Source organism: Oreochromis niloticus, linkage group LG16 (assembly GCF_001858045.2).
Source record: "Oreochromis niloticus isolate F11D_XX linkage group LG16, O_niloticus_UMD_NMBU, whole genome shotgun sequence".
NCBI lineage: Eukaryota > Metazoa > Chordata > Actinopteri > Cichliformes > Cichlidae > Oreochromis > Oreochromis niloticus.
The window spans coordinates 25,835,389-25,856,424 of record NC_031987.2 but is presented as its reverse complement, the minus strand read 5'-3'; the positions used below and the strand labels follow the sequence as shown (position 1 = coordinate 25,856,424).

At 41.6% G+C, this 21,036-nt stretch overlaps 1 protein-coding gene across 2 annotated transcripts; it reads right to left on the bottom strand.

The window, feature by feature from the left end:
• Nucleotides 1-19: 19 nt before the first annotated feature.
• On the bottom strand, nt 20-20,387 carry fhip1b (FHF complex subunit HOOK interacting protein 1B). 2 transcript variants are annotated; one of them, XM_005475367.4, is made up of 13 exons: nt 20,035-20,387; nt 18,767-18,843; nt 13,269-13,737; nt 10,727-11,131; nt 9,744-9,974; nt 7,552-7,797; nt 7,216-7,383; nt 5,228-5,307; nt 4,617-4,786; nt 2,908-4,296; nt 2,306-2,484; nt 1,550-1,712; nt 20-1,036 (listed from the first exon to the last, which is right to left on the bottom strand). In XM_005475367.4, the coding sequence occupies exons 3-13, from the start codon at nt 13,395-13,397 to the stop codon at nt 732-734; spliced, it is 3,465 nt and encodes a 1,154-aa protein (XP_005475424.1). In that variant the 5' UTR covers nt 13,398-13,737; nt 18,767-18,843; nt 20,035-20,387; the 3' UTR covers nt 20-731. The 2 variants fall into 2 exon arrangements, with proteins under 2 accessions (XP_005475424.1, XP_003454935.1); XM_003454887.5 differs by lacking the exon at nt 18,767-18,843.
• Nucleotides 20,388-21,036: the final 649 nt, after the last annotated feature.

Below are 21,036 nucleotides of genomic sequence, written 5' to 3'. Positions count from 1 at the left end.
TTTTCCAGTTTTCATCTCATTCAGTGATGACTAGCATTTAGTGCAGCCTTTTAAAATAAACCTAAAAAGCTCCCATGTTTTTTGGGAACGCTTCTGTTTTTTAAAGTGAACTTTTTCTCTTAGCCCGTCCTTGACAAAAGCTCTGATGAAAGCAAACATGAGCCAGCTCCACGGAGATGACCAAACTGATGGGATTACTTTGTAAGTGGCTGACTCGCACACGCTTTCAATCTTTTCCTGACAAACAATATTTGGTGGTTTTTACTGTTGTTGTTGAAGAGGAAACCTTCTTTGTGCCAACCTGAAAGCACCCTTTCAAAACAAAAGATAAGTATTGACTAGCACCAATATGTGCACCTACTTCTTTAATCTGTGGCTTTACTGTGTCGTATTATACCATGAAATGGTATGTGTATATACAAGCTCCCAAATCTCAAGTATTTACCGAGATTTTCTGTGTACAGGATGTGAATATAATACACGATATGCACAATATCATAAGTGTACAGATGAGGAAAATGATTCCAGTCCTATAGGTATCCTATAATAATTTTGGTACAAAAATCCCAGTTTTCCTCTTTTGTCTGCTTCGTTGCAGACGATCCATTTTAGTGACAAAAAAGTCTCAAGTGTGTCCTGTGGTGATGGGAGAATCCTATTTAACTTTCTTCTTTGTGTACGGCCTAAATCAACAAACGTGAGGCTAAGTTTGAGGAGTCTGAGTTTACCTTCTATTCCTCTGCTTCCTGGCTGTGAGGGAAGGGCAAAGAGACGGCGTGCTCCTGCGTGAGGGCAGCCAGCTCCTTGAGGAACTCGCAGAAGATAACGGCGCAGTAGACGGCGTTCTTTACTCGCAGCGCTTCAGCTTGCTTCTCAAGGCCAGACGCACCTCCGCTGCCCCGGAACAGAGCGCTGTGCAGTGATTGGCCGCCATCCCGTACGTGTGCAAGGGCGAGCTGAGCGGCGTGCCGAGCCCGTGTTGGACTGTTTGTGTGACGAAGAATCAGGTCTCCGAGAGATGGCTTTCGACTCTTCACTGGAAGAGAAGGGCAGGGTTTCACAACAGGGAAATAAAACTGTGACGCGAGAATACTCTGAAATCTCTGTGATATCCCAGCTTTTTCAAAGGTAGAAAAGTTGTTACCAAGTGGGCCTATAGTTCTGATTATCTCATTTAATGTGGAGTTTGGTAACAAATCACTGTACTGCAAAAAAACAAAAACCCTCAAAAACCTCTAAAACTGAAGCAAATCTGTTAGGGTATGTGTTTTTTACTAAGTACTAAAGGTAAGATGTTACGGCACCAATAAATTCTTCTTCTTCTGCTTTCTAACAGTTTTGTCTTTTTTTTAATTTATCCTAAATATTTTTCCAATTCAAATGTACTTTTATTGGAATTTCGTAGTGTGTTTAAAATATTTTTAAACATCTTCGTTAATTGTTTTTTGGTAAATTATCTGTGATTAACACTTCTCACTAAATTTATAATCAAAGTCACCAAAGCCACGCTTGTATGTGTAAATGTAGCTCTTCTTATTTCTATACTCACCAAGGGAATCCGAGCGGCGCAAAGTAGGAACTGGTGCCGGCGAGTCGCTCCAGTCCACTTTGCTTCGGGCCACCAAGTACTGCTGGGCTTTCCTCAGCATGGCAGGAAAGTCCTCGTGAGATGCGGCAAATGCCTCGATGCGGTTCTTCACAGAACCTAAAACCTGAGGAGAGTCGTGGAAACAAACTTTTAAACTTTTTGATCGCCTTTGCTTGATATTGTTAACACCTCTCTCAGGCTGATGTCATCCCGCTAGACTGAAATGCACGTGAACTTAACAATTTAAGTTTTATAAAAGGAACAGAGTCTATATCCTTCCATAAAAGCGACACTTTGAGTGTGAAGTTTGAGAAAAATCCAACGAGTCACCAAAACTGAAACTGTTGAACTTTCTGTGAATGTGTTCGCTGGGTATGGATGGATCACTCGACTGAAACTGCAGTGATATTTATTCATTTATTTTATTTTTTTATGTCCACTGCAGCAGTGAATTCAAGTATCTTAAAATAAAGAAAATGAATGTGGAAAGAAACTGGATGCAAATATCACTGTGGGCCTGATGCTTTTGGAACCAGAGCTTGCACAGAAGTAAGGTGGGCTGGAAGTGGACAACTATGCCTAAAGGCAGACACCCAAAAACTGTAATCCTTTCAAAGACAAACAAAGAAACTATTCATTTTCTCTACTATTTTCAGAACAAGGGTAAAGAGGTCACATAAAAACCATTATAAATAACTTCTGCATAGTGCAGCGTACCTGGATTAGTGACTTGACACTGGGCTGGAAGACCATGTTGGTGTTGAGCAGGAAGGAGCGTAGGAGAGGCTGAGGATAGCAGGCCAGCTGGGCCACAATGCCAGTGAGCAGGATGTTGACGTATAACGAGTTTTGGAGCATGTTCTCCAGCTTGGCAAACAGAACTGTCATGAATGGACCTGCACGGAGGAAGACCGGTGGATAATTGAATAGAAGGATATAAAGCTCAACTCTTGTCAGCAGGGGTAAGAGTAACTGCTTCTCAGAAGTGGGTTTTAACTGCTTGTGATTATATGGTGACAAATCCTTCCACCATCCTTTAAATATAGTCAAGAAGAGTTTCTAAGTTTGAGGAACTGATACTGCCGATAGAAATGTTGCTGATTAAAAAAGCTGGTAATTACACCATCAACCACATAACTTCAACAGCTACACTGTTAGCAATTATCAAAAGCAAGAGCTCAGTGATACAATTACTGACACACATCCAACCACTTCTTTGAGACAGCAGTGTGAGCATGAAAACATGATGAAAGCTATAGACTTGATAATGTGCGCATCCACAAACTGATGCAACAAGGAAAGAAATCCGTGAGTCTCACCTGTGTATGGCTGGGAGACAGGTTGGTTAAGTGGTCTGGCAGGACTACAGATGCCCACCGCAGACCCGTCTGCCTTCACGTCACCTGTCAGCTTCCCCTCCAGTGCTGATGACAGCTGCTGTTCTTCTTCCTGGCGCTCAGTGGACAGACTCTCTCTGGCGATTTCCTCCAGCTGACAGGCTGCTTTGCAGCGTTCTTTCACCCGGTCCTCCAGTTCTCTCAGCTCCTGTGTGAACGCCTCGATGCTAATGCCCTGACCGTTGGCATCGCCAGGCAGCTGTGGGTCTCCCGGCGCCTGCTCCAGCAGCTCCTCAATGAGACTCTCTACAGACTGCTGACTGGGTTCTGGAAGCTCTGAGGATGCATCATGTGGGTTTAAGGTTTCACTTGTCAAGAGTTTGGTATCAGATGCTGACTGGTTAATGGAGGTCTGAGTGAAAATCTTGCTAGGACAAAGAGATTGTGCATCACTGATGTCACTGTTGCTGAAAATAGACTTTGGGAGAGCAGTGCAGCTTTGCGAGGGGCAGGTAACAAGGGAACCATTTTGGTTGGCGTTTTCATCCAAATACTGCTGATCTCCCAAGTCCCTCTTCACTTTCTTCACCTCCAGTCCTCTATCGCGACTGTCTGAGCACCCGTCTCCCTGCACCATTGTTCCATTGTACATAGCCTGGTAGCTAACAGTGATGGCAGATGAGGGGATGTGAGGAGCTGGGGAGGAGATGGGATGAGAAGTGGATAAAGCGGTTGCTGAAGATGAAGAAGGTACGAGAGGAGGTACAGGCTTGGGAGGCAGCTCCTCTCTCTGAAGGCTGCGTTTCTTGGAGCGAGGCGTTAGGCTGATGCAGTTGTTTTTGCCAATCGTAACATCCCACTCTCCGCTGTCCCGCTCAGAGCTACTCCATTCAGACCGCGCTGCTGCCACAATGGCCGCCCTTTGTTGACCAGGAGATGAGTTATGACTTCCTCCCTGCTGGAAAGAGAAGTGCTCAGGGAACATAGTCATGGAGGGATTGGAGGTAGGGGGAAGTGGGGGTGGTGGGGCTGTGTTTGGGGATGGGCTTTCGCCATCATATGGTGCCGACCAGTCACGACAAGCCCAAGAGCAAAGCTCAATGCTCCTCCGAGCATCCTTAAGATACTCCAGATAACCCGAATCCCAGTCCAGACAATCTGTGTGGGTCTGCTGATGGTGCATCGGGCTGTCAGGAGACATCTGGTGGGAGCTCGAAGAACCGGACTGCAGTGGATCCATGCTAGAGGGGATAGGAGCACCTCCACCTCCTGATCCACCTCCACTGCTCTGCTGTCTCATGAAGAAGGACAAGCGGGATGGAGTGCTGGGTCTGGGTGGGGCAGGAGACTCTGTGCTGGGACTGTTCAGTACTGCAGGATGACAATATACGGGCAAACAGGAAAACCATGAGTAGAGCCAGGATCTGCTATCCCACTTAATACAGACACTGTATGCAAACAATCAATTTACATACAATAACATTCCTAACACCAAGAGTTTTCCATGCAATTTTACCCTTTTGGCTCCACAACTAATGGTCTTAACTAAGGTAAGTGACTAGAGTAGCCGCACAACTACTGTGTACAGTATATTCCACTCAGTAAAAGATTATATTTCAAGTGCAGTTCATATCATTTACAACCACAGCTATTAGTGTCAACTGCTCACTTTCCACAAGAGTGTAGCTCACCTTTGCCCCAAAATGGATTATCCTCATCTCTCTCAGAGGAGGCAGCTGCGTTGAACCGGCAGCACTCTGGGATCAATGACAGGAACTTGTCCGCTGACTTTCCGTATAAGTCAGTCTCCCTGATAGCACGACGCTGACTCAGCATTACGTGAGTACATGGCAGGAGATACCTGAGAGCGGGAGAACGCACAGAAGCAACTTCAGTAATTTTAGATAAGTTAATCCACTTGCACAGGATATATGTTACTATTTAGGAAGCTTAACAAGCTGTGTTGTCATTTTTAATTCTACATTTCCATTCTTAATGTTTTCCATTTTTATCTTGCTGTGACAAACCACCTTAAAACACAGACAGCATGCCCTGATCACAGCCTGCAGGTAATGTGTTACTGTGGGGGGGGGGGGGGGGGGGGGGGGGGGGGGGGAGCATTGGTAGTTCATAAAATGTTTGTAAAAATGGGCAAAAATAACCTTGTCTGTATTTTCTCGTGGTAACTGCTGACAGATGGTGACTTTGCGTCATAACCTTTACTTAATCTAAATGACTAGATGTGTGAAGAAGCCCTTTGGAAGTATAACATTTGGCAAAATGCTCAGAAGCGCACACAAACCTGAGTACAAGCTGCAGCATGATGTCTTCACAATTCAAGGACAGGAGAGTCCTGAAGAGGCTTAACGATACCATGCAGAGCTGCAAAACACGCAGAAAGAAACTGGTTAGAAAACAACCATTTTCTGAGGAGAAAATACACATATAGACACTGTGATGATTTATAAAAAATATTTTTTTGAATTCCCCCCCTCCGAAAAAGCCTCAGAATAAATTTCAGAACCCAAACGATATAGGATTTTTAAGCTCAATGCCAATTTTTGGCAGTTTGAAAATGTGATACATCGGTTGATATTGTTTGTTTTCTGTTTTTTGGGTTACTTTTCTACGCTCTTTTGCTCCACTTGGAAAAGTTGGTATTTGTGTCCCTTTGGTGGACAAACTACGCAACATCAACACACATAACATGGTTGAAATTTACATTTTGATACCATATGTTGGTAGCTAATATTGGTTAGATTCCAATAAAATTCTATAACAGCAAAATTTACTTTTGTTCGTAGTGAACACCACCGATTTTAGTCAGCGGTGCTGATGTTTTAACGCTATTCCTTTTGAACTCCTATTCGGGGTAACCATCGTTTCCCTTTTCTCAACTGAATGGTTTCCGTCATACTTCAGGTGAATTAATGGATTTTTTTTCCTAACACCACTGCTGTTCCAAAAACACTGAAATTTATGCATTTGGAAGTAGGGATGGGTATCGTTTAGGTTTTATCCGATACTGGCGCCAAACCGGTACTTTTGAAACGGTGCCGGTGCTTAAACGGTGCTCAAACCGGTGCTTAAAGAATGGAGAACCCAAAATTGGTCCAAAAACCTCTCATGTTCAGCTGTTTTTCTGTAAAATGATAACGTTAGCCTTTTCTGCAGCTATAGGGCATATATGGTATCACTCTTGGCTGGAAGCAGTGCTTAAACAATGGAAAAAACACAAACTTTGTCCAAAAACCTCTCATGTTTAACTGTTTTCCACTTTTTCTTTGGTCATTTTAGCCTTTTTGGCCAGGGTGAAGGGAGTATCTGCCATCAAACAAGAAGACAGCCGCATGTAACTACGACGGTGTTTGCTAGTTCACCTTACATGCATTAATGTAATAATGTGGTTAGCGTACTCAACGTTAATTACACACGAACAACATGAAGCTACTCACGCAGAGGAGAACAGCTGCTGCTGCCATCATCATCCTCATCATTTCTGCTACGCTGACAGGGCTAGGGGCCAGGACTCTACTCTTCGGGTTTTTGGGGGATGTTGCTAACTCCAGGTCCGATAACAGGCACCACACCCGCAGTAGATGTGCACGGTGTGAGGTCTCGCAGCAAGCTATCAAACACGGCGCATTTCTCGGCTTTAAAAAAAACCGCTATGCGTCGCCAGGTGTTTCATCAGATTTGAGGTGTTACCTCCTTTGACAGTATCACAGTATCAGCTTAAAGCACTTGTTGCAGGCTGCTGAGTTTGCATCTTTTGCTGTGAAGTACAGCCAGACTTTTGACCGCTTCACCTTGGGCATTTTTAATCTGTAGCTCTGCTCTAAAAGAACGTACGTACCTGGCCCCGCCTACTTTCCTTGGAAACATAAAATGATTGGCTAGAATTGGCTCAGGAAAAAAAAAGGACCGAAATAAAGCACCGAAATGTGCGCTGCTTTTCGGTCTGGTTACTACCGTTTATGTCAGGACCAGTGCCATCATGGCACCGGACACCGGTACCCATCCCTATTTGGAAGGAATTTAAGATAATGTTGAAACATTTTGCTGAGGCTTATTTAACCACTTATAAATAACCGGTAACACAATCCTCAATTGTTGCAGCAGATATGAAGAGATTTAGTTTCCATGTTTATTCTGTATCCTACTCAGTTTCTGCTTTCAACCCACTCACCACCCACTCAGTCGAGTTCAAATGAGGGCCTCAGGGCTCCTTCACAAATATGCACGCACACACACACACACACACACACACACACACACTTATATACGGACCCTTGAATTGCTGCTGATGCGCGTGAGCAGCGTGTCCAGGATGGTGTCATTGTCATGGCGATGCAGCAGGATGAAGCGCAGGAAAGTTTTAAGGAGGGAAGTCTCTGTTATACTGCGCAGGAAAAGATCAAGGTAGGCTGTGCTGGCGATCATCTCATCCACCGATGACTGCAAACACACACAGTTAAGGTGTCTCAAAACTGCTAAAAATAAGCAATATGATAATAGTTATGTGTGTACAGTTAAAAGCAACATTAAGGGAATTTGTTCACCCCTCCCAGACTCAGCTGTTAAAGAAACTGAAGCCTTTCTAACAAAAACAGTCCCCTTTGCTACCTTATGCAGGGCGGGGCCAATGACAGGTACAAGGAAGCCGTTGTGAAGATAATCCAAAAGCTGTGAGCGGACCAGGGGATGGGCGACCTGCACCACGGCGTTGCAGAACTCGAGCGAGTTCATGAAGAGCACGAGTGACGACACGCCCATCCAGTCCTCCCGCCGAAGGGCATGCCAGTCATCTCCTCGAACTTCTATCTTCCTCGGCAGAGAGGAATAAAGAGCGCTGAGGCCTGTCGCCAACACCTGAGGAGAGGCAGAGAGGTCACAGACGATGCTGACTGAGTCACCTCCAGGAAGTCAGCATGTGGCACCTCTCAAATAGGAGTCTATTTTTAAAGTTCTGACTTTTGGCAGTAACAAACAAGAACCACAAACTACACCAAATTAATGATCAAGAAAATAAGCAGCATTTTCATAAAAATATCACCAAGTCACAGCCCTAAAGTAAATACATCCAACCCCTTCCATTAAGACTGTGCTGACTAACAGCTATTAGTACTGTCTGCTGCAAATCTCAACTGCTTAAATGAACAGTTTTTAAATATTTTCAACATAATTCTAATAATTGCAGCATGATGGTCTGTACTCTGAGTCCTAATGTTACCAAAAAAAGGTTTAAATGAGTGCCTTCCCAGCATGTGCAGACACAGTGGATTCACAGTCTAGCTAAAAGCCCCTCATGTATCTTAGCCTTCTAATAACAGCTGATGACTTTTATGAAAATCCAATATTTATTGCTGCTGCCGTGCACATATAGGATGGAGAAACCTGAACCTGTTAGGCTGACAAAACAGATGCAGACAGTTTGTTAAGCAAACTTCCTCAAAAACAGCTGTGCACTGACACCAAGGGAGAGGAAGCAAGGACGGGATGTTCGCTGTACTCTGCTTACAAAGTGAGAAAGACTACAATTGTTCCTGTTGTCTAAGAATGTTGCACTAGATCCAAAACTGTCAAAGCAAAGCTGATTATGATGTGTGTGAGTATGCACAGACAGGAAATAGCCAGACTCGGGCAGAGAGGAGCAATTGGTCATTAACGCCACCTCCACTGGATCTTTCAGCTGTAACTAGGTCAGACTGAAGCTGCTGGAAGGAAGATGAGCAGAAAATAGCTGAGTTAGCACCAGAGTATAGAGACCTGAGAGGGAGGGGGTGGGGGTAGACTACTGACCACAGTATTTAAGTGCTGTATACAGACATACACATCACGCAACACTTGCTCTTATAATGCAGTATGAAGGCTTAACCATTGCTCTGGGACCAAATTCAGTTAAAGCTGGATCCTGACCAATTCTTGTTCATACATTCAGACATATGTTCCCATTACAGAAGTGTTATGCAAATTAAACTAATAGCTTTAAATATGCATCTCAGACTGCATTAAGTATAACATGGCTCTTTAATTACATCTAGTGGCAGCTAAAGAAATTACAAAAACACAGGCAGACGGGTTTAAATGAGTGCCTTCCCAGCACTTCCCAGCCTTCGAAACGGAATAAACTTTCCACCTTCAAGTTATGATTGTGTTTCCAAATAGAAAAAAAAGAAAAAATAATTCACAGTTGAAAAATGATAAAATATCCTTCCTTTGTTTTCTTTCTTTTAGGTCTCCTGCTTAAGGAACAAACAACAAACAGCTATTACTAAAGGGTGCTTCGAAACTCACTGGGCGAGAACCGCATCAGTCAGGAAATTGCATTTCACACAAGTTTTTTAAGCTGTCTTCTTTATCACTAAACAATGAAGTTTCTCCTAAAAACTGCAAACATGTGATGTTGGGTGAGTTTCTGTTTTTTTTAAATAGGAAGCCTCGAGTTGAGACACAGTTGATAGGATGTAGATAAGGATGAATGGTCTGTCAGAGTGCATAGTCATCTCCTTCTCCTTCCATTATCGCACACCATCACTAATGCATCAGAATTAGACAGCCTGCACACACACACACACTTCTCTCTTTCTTAGAAGCAGTGAGGGAAACTAAGTCAAGATCCAACTCTTATAATCTGTCCTTAACCATCACATCAATAAAGAATAGGTCATATTCACCATATAGTATATAGTTTTATACTAAGAGGTTTTCATTTGAGTCTGACTTTGACTATACTTCTATCAATCACAAGCCAAATTAGCATTATTATGGTAAAACTGGTAAAAGAATGAAGAGTGACTCAAAAGCTCCTCACTCACCGGACAAAAGTAGGAGTTCTCAGCGATGTATCGTGCAACAGCCTCATGACTGGCTGACGCCGCCATTACCAGCAGTAGTGCATCTCGCGCCTGCTGTCCAATGGCTCCATCTCGGTGGATGAATGGCACAAGCAGGGAAAAGATCAGCAGGTTGGTCGAGCCCTGCTGGGCCGGCGCAGCCCGGAACAACATCTCTAGAACCACCGGCTGTCGGGCCATTGACACACAGATCTGATGGAGGAAAAAAAAATCCCATTAAAGAACAAGAGTCATGAAACACTATTGAAAAATCTACTTTGGAGGTTAGTTATTATTCCAACTTTAGTACAGAAATGAATCACTAATTACTAATCACTACAAAGGTTTCCTTTTATATGAAAACAGCGGGTCAGTGCCCCTTCCTGGGGAGTTAAAAACATTTCTGGGAACACCATCAATTATATTACTATTTATTTATGGACCAAATTCACCTGGCTTTTGAAGTGGAACCCCTGCAATTAAATGGTACGTCTCCTGACCAATCAGTAACCTGAGCTGGTCTATATTCAGCTAACTTTATTGTTTTGGGGGAGAAAAACGCCACAGTATGTGGTGCTCTCATTTGTTGCTTTCTCAATCAATTGCTGCCGGGCATTCTCATTAAAAAGATTTCAGTCAAATTACATTTTAAGATTAGACAAAAAAATCTAACAAACAGCAAACAGCATGCAAACAGTAAAAGCAGCAGAAGCAACAGTAAATGAAAAACTGCTATAATTCAGATTGTCAGAGTTCGTAAAGAGCCACAGCTCACCTAAGGTTTTTAATGCAACAGCCAATTTTTACAGCCTTCAATTCTCAGTCATTTCACATCCATTCAATTTTAACACAAAAAGTAAAACAAAACTTGTTTGTCATTTGTGGGATGTCTACTATCTGTAAAATATATTTTGTTTATAGTGACTGCATACACACACTGGAAAAGACTGTAGGTTTGTGTGTACCTGGTTAAGCAACAATACCAGGCTGTTCTCCAGAGCTGAAGGACAGCCGAGTTCTGGGTCAGCACAAGCTCCCAGGAGCCTCAGGAGGGGGTGGAGAATGGCTGTGTGCTGCAGCAGGGGCTGCTGGGACTGACCGATAAGCATCTCAAACAGTTTGAGCAGTGCACCCTGGCTGTCTGGGTCCAAGCCACGGCGAAGGTGCCACTGAACCAGCCTCTCCAGGATATTCTCTGTGACCACAAGCTCCAGTATGGGCCCCATAGGTGGCACGCTGGCGCCGCTCTCTGAGCTCTCAGCTGGACGCTCCTCTGCCAGCAAACATAACATCTGGTCGGTGTTATTTCTCACTGCTGTAAGGTCATCGCTGGAGGATGAAGTCTCATGCTGCTCCAACACCCAAGAGATCTGAGAAAAGGAAGTAAGGAGTGGGTTGTAGTTTCATTGCTTTATCCAGTGGGCTTAAGTGATGAAGTGTTTGAGGTCCATGCTAACGGGACCAAACAAGCACAAACACTAGAACTGTAATGGCACGTGTGAGTACTTGTTTATGTAACACAATACATAGGACTGAATGTTATTCCACATTACAATGTGCTCAAGTCATGCAGTTCTGCTTCCATGTAACTGGTTCATCCTTTGGTCCAAGAGGAAGACATTCCCTTAAGGCTCTCCCAAGATATCGAGTCCATTAGCACAAATAGACAGGCAACCCTTAAACTTAATATCTCCGGCCATTGCTATTACTGGCAATGAGGCATACAGGCAGATAATACTAAAAACAGGTTAAAATACAACAGTGTATGACATACAAATACAATTAAAGTGACTATCAGCACCACAACCCAATTATTTTGTAAGATATAACGATGAGAATATGTGGTCAAAAGTGTGTGAGAGCAAAATGATAAGCAGAAGTTAAGTTAGTCAGCATGACTACAGCAAGAATGAATTTGCAGATCAGGGCCCATGTTGAACAGATAAGAGCTGCATGTTAGATACTGGATAACAAGTCACGAACTACATTTAGGTGCACTTCTGTGGCTCTGTTGCAATGCATTTGCAACATATCCACTTATTATGGTTGGTGTCTGCTTCTTCTACAGTGGATTATAAAAGCATTTCTCCATTATGACAACCGATCCTTTCAAAGAAACAAACTCACTGACAGGATCGGACCTGTATATAGCTTTAGTAAGTCTCGCCAAATAAGGAGCGGGTTTGCAAAGTGCACACGCCCTGCAATCCCTGGGAAAAACAGAAAATAGATCATTTCTCAGATATCTTTTGTCGCCTCAGATTAATTTAAACCGTCAGGCATTGACAGACCTCTGTAACCTATAAACATTCAGTAGGTAACTGGATATCAGCCAGCTAGTTGTGACTTCTCTCACCGGCACTGACACAGCGAAGGTGTGAACTTTCACACATTGTGAGAACACATAATCATGCACTAGAACAAAGACAAAGCCTTCAAATCACACCAAAAAAAAAAAAAAGATTAAAAGTAGAAAATTTGAACTATCACAATAAATTGGATTTATTATAATTAACTCACCTGTGAGAGAGAGAACGTTACTTAGGCGCTGAAGAAAATTTAAAAAAGCAGTTTTTAAGTTTGATTCCGTTTTGTGACTGACATAATTATTGTTTAATTTTGAGTTCAGCTTTTCTTGAGTTTTCACTCTGGGTAGGAAAAATAATTTGCCTCAAATTGTGAAAATGGGACAATCTTTGTGCAAAATTAACTTTTATGTTTTGGTTCAAACCCTGATGCCATAACCTCTGAGTATCAAGATAAGATTTTTAATTTCTTTTTAAAAAAAATCAGTACCAATATAGACCAGTGTGGGCAGGGCAGGAACATCGAGTAATTTTTATTATTTATTATTTGAAGCCACGAAAATTCGATCACACCATCTCCTGTGACGAGCACACACAGCTGCACTAAGGCTGCTCAAATATAGCAAAAATAATCATCTCAATCCCCAATATAGTTTTGTCTCAATTACTTGACATGGTTATTAAGTAACTTAAAAAAAAATCCTTTTAAAGGATATTTATTTGGACTTTAAATACACATAAACATGATAAACACAAATTGGTGGGTAGCACAGGGTCATCTGGTAAAGCGTTAAGCAGAGGTATTTTTGACTGCAAAGCCCATCTTGCAAGAGCAACTGGTGCATTGCCTCCACTTTGGTATCTCTCCAGAGGCAGACGGGCAAAAACAGCCCCAGGGTCATTTGGGGACCTGCAATGCAGCCACGGCTCAAGCAGCGGAGAGCTAAAGACAGCGTTTTACTTTTTTAAGATGGATTGGATCAAGAGATGGGTTCAAGCTTTTAGGGAGGGGTAAAAACATACCAGTATAAAGGAAAGACAAGAAACAAGAGCTTTGGAAAGAAAAGAAATAGGAAAAAACTAAACTATTTTTTTTTAAATTTTCAGATGCAAAATAATAAAAATAAAAATCACACATGAAAACATCAGTGTTCGACTGTTTAACAAAAGAAGTGTGCGTGTGTGTGTCTCTTAAGCTCACCTGTCTCCAGTGGTTCTCAAACACCATGAGACAGGTCTCTGGGTCTGCAGTGCAGGGGCTGGAAGGGGCGGCACTCCGGCTCGACCGACTCCCCGAAGCCCGTGGGTTTAACCTGCTCAGCCAGCTCATAGTGAAACCAGCTTAAAGCAGACCAAAGGTCACTAAAACTCAATGACGTTGAGTCTAACAGAAGGCAAAGGAAATTATATGGGAAAACAAAAGGAAAACAAGAAGTGGGAGAGAGGAAAAGAGAAGTGCAAAAAGAAGGGCAGAAAGGGAAGGGAAAGTGTATCACATCAGAGAAGAGGAGAAAGAGGTCGGCTGTGCAGGCTGTCAATCCCGCTCAGTGTACATCTAGGAAAAGCCTGCTGCTGCTGCTTCAGAAACTCTGTGACCCTGTCCTCCTTGTAGACGCTGTCATCCAGTCTGAAGCCAACACCACTCCATAGCCGGTCAGGACTGGCACTCTCTGTGTGAACAAAAAAACCCCAAAAAAACAAAACAACATTAACACCATGTAAACCTGGAATAATAACAGCTCTTCATTCACAAACTTGCTATTACTAAAAGATCTCATTGCGTTTCTCTTAATGTGGACTTGAAACATGGCAGAATAACCACTAGATTAGAGTGGCAAACATGTATGTAAGGCAACATGGATACAAGATTCACTGGGAACGCTGTGGCTTGGGAGGCAGTGTCTATGGCAGTAAGGTACCCCAGGACCCCACAGATCTTTCAACAAAGCCAATATACATTCAGAGGAATGACTTCAAATCTACAACTACAAATCACCTTTCAATGGGATCATATCAGCCACGATGCCATTGAGTATTCAGACCACACATATTACTCTTAAATAGGAATAAATAAAAGCACAGCAATTTTCTGAAATGTATGTTATTAAAGGTTTTGCCCAATTACACTGAGGTTGAAAAGGTGAGTAGCTCATAGTTGGTGCCAAGCTGTTGCATGTGAAGCGTGTTACATTTTGTGCATAAGTTTAGAAGATTATTGCAAAGGAGCAAAAGATAGAAAGACCCACGGTAAATGAATTAAGAGTTTCAGAAAACAAGTTTTAACCACACACAATCTGCAGTACCATACTAAAAACGTTGATGGTTTATCTCACAAGTCTGATTCTTCATAACACCTGCATGGATTGAGCTCATGAAGGAAGGGAGAAGAAATGTTTTTGCTTTCCTTCATTTTCTATTACATCAAAATGCTTTAAAAAAAATTTCCATGTTATGAAACCTTCGACGCAGTCACGTAGGAACAGGAAGGTCCCATCCCCAAAATGTTCCCACAAAGTTGGCAGCATGAAATTGTCCAAAATGTCTTGGTATGCAAAACATCAAGAGTTCCTTTTACTGGAAGTAAAGGGGGTGAGAAACATCCCCACGCCATAATGCCCCCGTCCGCCAAACTTTACATTTGGCACAATGCAGTCAGACAAGTACCGTATCTTTCGGGCTATAAGGCGCACTTAAAATCCTTTAATTTTCTCAAAAATCCACAGTGCGCCTTATAATCCGATGCGCTTTATGTATTAATTCTGGTTGTGCTTACTAGCCTTGAACCGATTTTATGTGCTCAAATTAAGTTTAACAGAGATTTCTGAAAAAATGAAAACGTACAGCTCTGCTATCACTTCCAACATAAATGAAGACAGAAAACTAAACAGCAGTGACTTTTGTAGGGTTACTGAAGTTGGGCTAGCTGTTATATAATGATGTGTTATGTGATCGCTAGCGACACAGCTATGTTAGCATAACACAAACACAGTGAAGCTGGAGGATGAACGCTAACTTTTTTCCACTCGATAAAAGTTAACGTGAGGGTTCCCGATGGTTAGGGACAAATGCAATCGCATGGCAGCATGCTGTAAACGGACCAAACTTCAGTCAGGAGAACAACTGAGATAATCCATCCACAATACGAGGTTAGTCATTAATATACTGCAACAACATGGGAATAGAGCAGCTGTGAGAGAATTCAACACTAATGAATCAATAGTACGGAAGTGGAGGAAGCAAGAAGAATGAGTTGAGTAAAGTTTGACTTATCTGACTGTTTTGTTTCGCTTAATGCGCCTTATAATCCAGTGTGCCTTATGTATGAAAACAGACCCGTTCATCGACGGTGCACCTTATGGTCTGAAAAATACGGTACCATTTTCCTGGCAACCACCAAACTCACTCATCCACTAGGCTGCCAGATGGAGAAGCGTGATTCGTCACGCTATTTTCTTTTCTCTGTGGTAGCAATTCTGCTTAATTTGTTAAACCCCTTATCAATATCCTTAATCTAAATGTCATTCTGCTATCTTAAGTCATCCAATAGAAAGAAGCCCTTTCTGTGCTTTTATGTGCATGCAAGCAATCAGGTTGTGCTGTATTTGGTTTCCTCAACTGGTTAAGAACAAGAGGTTCAATGGTATAAAACGCACTCCGCCAGTAAGTGCGATATTCGCCATTTTCCTTCAATGCCATCAGAATTTAATAGCTCCAAAAATATCTGCCAGGAAGTAGTGCACTTAGTGATTTATTGTAAGGATTAGTGACAAATAACTGAACAGATGGTTAATGATGGATTTTGCTGCTGGGAGGAAGGGGGGAGGGGGATGTTTGTTCTTTTACTGCTGTGCAAACCTACAGTGCAGAACTTTTGGCTCTCTAACTTAAAATGTAAATATCAACACCATTGAGTCTTGCATGTACAGCGCTGGGCTAATGTCTTGACCCACCACTCATTTCTTTTCATTTTGCTTAGAAAATGACAAATAGGTGCAGCGATTTATTGAAACGTCTAAACATACATGGAAATACAGTATATAAAGCAAAAAGAGTTTACACAATTGCAACAAGCTTGAAAGAAAGTGTTTGGCATTACAACCTTTATTCGTCAATATAGCCTGAACCCTCCTGGGCAACTCTTGCATGATTTCTTCAAGTTATTTTCAGCAATAGTTTTCCAGGCTTCTAGAGGTGCATTCAAGCTTTTCTTTGAGTGCCTTTTAATTAGATCTCTGCTTGAGAGATGTTGAGGCAGACTCTGGAGGGGTCAGTCCATGACTGATAGTTTTCCGTTGTGCGTTTTTCTATCCAGGTATGCTTTTACTGCATTAGCATTGTGTTCGGGATCACTGTCATGCTGAAAAACAAAGTTACTGACAATCACACACAGTCCCAAACCATGCCAGAGCCTCCAGTGTTTTACAGATGTCTGTAGACCATTACTACAGATTTATGCTAATATTTATGCTTATGATAGTATCAATATAAGGACTCCCAAATGTCAGCATACTGTCAACTGCAAACACCATTAAAAAGTTGTTCTGGGTTTGTTTTTTAAATATATATTTGAGCTGTTGCAAATTTCCTTGAAAAATTGTTATATAATATTGAGGCTACATTGAGCACCAAATTAAGATTCATCGCTCCATCAGATCTGTTGCCATGCATTGTCAGTCCAGTTCTTGTGTAACTGATATACCTTAGTGTTTTCTCCCCCTTTCCCTTCCTTAGGACAGCCACCCTTCCACTGAGACCATTTCTGATGAGACTTCAGCAAACAGTAGATGTATCAACTGAAGCGCCAGATGCATCGCTCAGCTCCTGTGTTAGGTCTTTGGATACCCCCACCCCCTCCACCACCACTTTTAATGACTTACTGTCCATTTTCTGCAGAGAGTTTAGCTGTTCCACCAGTTCTCCAGTCTACTTGACACATTTACCAAGCCGACATACGCCAAGTTTTCAACCAATAACTCTTCTGAAATCTCCTTGTTGGTGCAAAAAATGCTATACCTGTTGAACTGTGTTATCATTGGCATTTTTCATAGATTCAACTAAAGAAATGGGAACAGATTATGTGCTTATGTGACAAGCTGCTAGTAATAAAGTGCCTAAAGACACAATTTTATTTTTCCTCCCATTGTTTTTGGTGTGTAACACTAGTTTATCCTTTGAGTTAAGTGCTTTTAATCCTTGAATGGTCTGGACTGAAAAAAGGTGAAAAAGCAGCCAAAGAAAAGTCCAAAGAAAAACTTCAAAAGACCTTAAGAAAGTCTGGCTCCTTGGAAGCAAACTGTAAAGAAATAAATCCTGGCTCAAGAATTTTGCCCAGTACTGTATGCATTTCCTGTGGATAACATCCCTTAGGCTTGACAAGTTAATACATTCACTTTAACTGTTAAAGTAGTTTGAAATCTGTTAAAGTAGATTTCAAACATTTGTTATTGTGGCCACATGATGTGGACCAACATCACATGAACTGGACTTGGATCACACGCAAGAGGTCTACCAACGTCATGCTCAACTTCCCTAAATCAATAAGGCTCAAATGCTTCTCTTTTTTTTTTCCTTCGCTCCCCTGATACAGAGTATTTACACACAAACAACAATGGAAAAGATGGGTTACTATAGTCCATACTTTTTAATGATTCACCGTTCCTTAACATCCGATTCAAACTTAATGACACTGCTGGAAAACTGCTTCAAATGCATAAATTCATGACGAGAATAAAAATAAGATGATTATCTTACCTTAAATGAAGTTTAAGGTAACTGCTGATGCAGCTATTGTGCACCAGCATTTCAAAACTTTCTGACCCCGATGTGCAGGAAGTAGAAAATACAGTATATGGCCATTCAGCTTTAGCTTTATTTCAGGTCACACAGAATCATAAAATGTTTCAAAGTTCAACTAGACATTCCACTGGTGGGAGGCTGCCTTCATAAAGAGAAGTATTTGTCAAAGCTTAGTCATGAAGAACACCAAAGCAGTCTTGACTGCTACAGTCTCATAATGCAAAGTCTAAAGGTCAAGACCTATTTTAGACTGACTAAAATTATTTATGTGAAAAACTTAGAGCCACCCCTGCTTTAACCAGAAATTCTCCACGTCTACTCATTTCCACAAGGACTGATGATAGTTACTGACAATATCTGTGACACAAGCAGTGAGCAATCATAGACAAGACATGATGACCTAAGGATGTCAGGGGCAACATAACAGTACTTTTTGTTGGTTTAAGTACCAGTGGTTCTGTAGGTAGTGTATGTGCCAGAGCAGCAATGCATCTGGAACTGAAAAGGGTGGAATACACCTACAAGTGTTTTTTCTCTATCCTTACATGCTGAAGAAGAAGAGGAAGGATGTCAAAGAGTCAAACAATATGAAAGATGGATGTGGCTTCCATGTGGCCAAAATTAAGCCAATATGGGAGGTCTTAATAATGCATTCTTTTTGGGGTTTTTTTGTCTTTTTGCAACTACGGTGGCAACGGCAGAGACACTTATCTTGAATCGTTAAAACAAACACTGAGGTTATGTTGTAGTAGCTGTGATGATCGACTTGTTGATTACTTGATAAGGTTGTAATAAACTTGAGTGACATGACAGCTGGAACAGGGTTTTATTGAACAAAAAAGAAAATAATTAGACATTGTTTATCAACTTTCCCTGCAATGTACTAACTAGTTTACAACTTACAGTTAAACCACAGCTTGACTCTTCCTCATCAGCGGCTCAGCTATGATGCACACTCGTGCCTCTGCCTACTGCTTTTTCTGCAAAAAGCATCAACATATATCAGAAAAACATATATGCCATATCTTTAACTGTGACAGGCAAATATCATTAAATCAATACATGAATCAGGCTGTAGAAACAAAAGAATACTTTCAGTCTGCAACCACCATCGTTTTTTCTGTATAAGAAAATAACATATGAATGTGGTTTTCCTGTGCATAATCCAAAGCTATTCTAACAGTGCAGATGTGAACTAATAAGACACCTGGAGGAGCGCATGTTTATTTTCTAATACTTTTTTTAATCACGTATTTCCTGCCCCAAGGTGGCACACTTATATTGACTCCTCTCTAGATCAAATTTAAGTAATAATCCAACATTGAAGCTATAGCACCAGTAAATGTTAACATCTGGGAAGCTGAATCGAGCAGAATCTGGTACATTTTGCTTGAAAATGACCCAAAAAGCTAAAAACTGAAGCCGTTACAGATGCTCTTAAATTTATCTGAAAACCGAAATTTTATTCTTACGCTTGGAAGGCTGAAAGATGTGCCTGAAAATAGTTACAAGTTAACTCTCTGTTAAGATGGTGAAATGATTATCTAAACCCAGTGAATAAAGATAAACAAGAGTCTACGTTGTCAAACATCTGTAAACAGACAAATGTAAGTGATTAATGAACAAGGCTTTTACATTCAACGCCCATGATTTAATCTGTTGATGTGATATGCATTTATATGTCTTATTCGAGATCGGTGATCTACTAGTTATTCTGGGCACAGACGTAACAGATTATTAGAGTTGTGTAGTTATAATTCCAAAGTCCAACACAGTCCACAGATCTAACTCAAAGTTCACAGGTAAGATCCCAACATAAATCATCAATCACTGCAGTATTTGGGGGTCATGTGTCCCGCTCAGTCTGACAGACTGCTACAGCACATACAGTGCACACATCAAATACTACGCCCTTTCCCCTAAACCGGTTGGTTTGTCATGACTTAGCAGCACTTCAGCTTTTCTGCACTAGATCTCATTTCAGCCAGCCGAGGCTCCTTACGCTGTGGTCCGACAGAAAACAACAATGTTCAAATGCAAGACGGAGGACCAAGCTAATTGACACTGCAAATATAATCAGATACCTTAGAAATGCCAGCCACGCATATAGTTAATTTATCTATTTGTCGTGCTGTTGAACTTCACTGTGAGGTCATCGAGAATCTGCCTACCTTATGGGAGTCTCAACAGTTGTTGCGAGGTGGTGTTTTCCTTGGGCTGCTACCTGCTAGCTGGTTGCTAGTAAGTTAGCGCTGGTATGCTGCTAGCGACTAGCTGCTGATGAATTCCACAATGTCAGAGCAGTAAGCGATTACAAGATAGGAGGCGACCAAAAGACAACCGGCAAGACAGACCACAGTGAGTCAGGGACGCTAAGAAATTAACCACTCCTTCACTGAGGCTGCTGTGCATCCTGTTAGCAACAGATAAACATCCCATTTGATGGTTTCTCAAACACTCTTCGCTTTCCCGCAGCCATCTTACTTTAACTCCGCCCACACGTCTTCTCTGACTCACAGCGACGCTGCCTCGCACAGCTGTATGAGGGCTTTAAAGTGCCCAGATTATAAACGCTGCGTGCTAAACACAATGCACAAAGCTGAAACTTGTGAAAAATTGCTTGGCACCATTTTTGACCTTGGAGTAAGTTTGCAGTCCTCACCTCTAAGTCGGATAACTGTTTTTATCAGTGGACCTGAAAGCTGCAGTTACTGCACCTTCAGAAAAGCCATGCAAATAAACTAAGCACAGGCAAATAAGGAGAGCTTATCTAAACTTAAAGACCCGCAGCAGTCAAATAAAACAGCGTAGCTTAAACATGGAAACATGGAAAGCAAATCCACATAGCAAATACAGAAATGTATGGAAGTTATTGCTAATATATATTGTAATATATCTATATCATGGCTAAAGCACTTCTGGATGGATGCAAACTGCATTTCGTTGCCCTGTACCTGTGACATGTGCAATGACAATAAAATTGAATTCTATTCTATTCTAAGTTTTTAGCACTGGGGAAAAAGAAAAGCCATTCATAAGTGTTAATTTTGTATTATTACGTCAACATTTTAAGTTGGGTATTTCAAAATGTATTTTACTCCAATTATAATGTAGGCTAAAGACTTTACAATGTTAGAAGAAGATGCCAACAATTAAACAATCTCAATAATCGA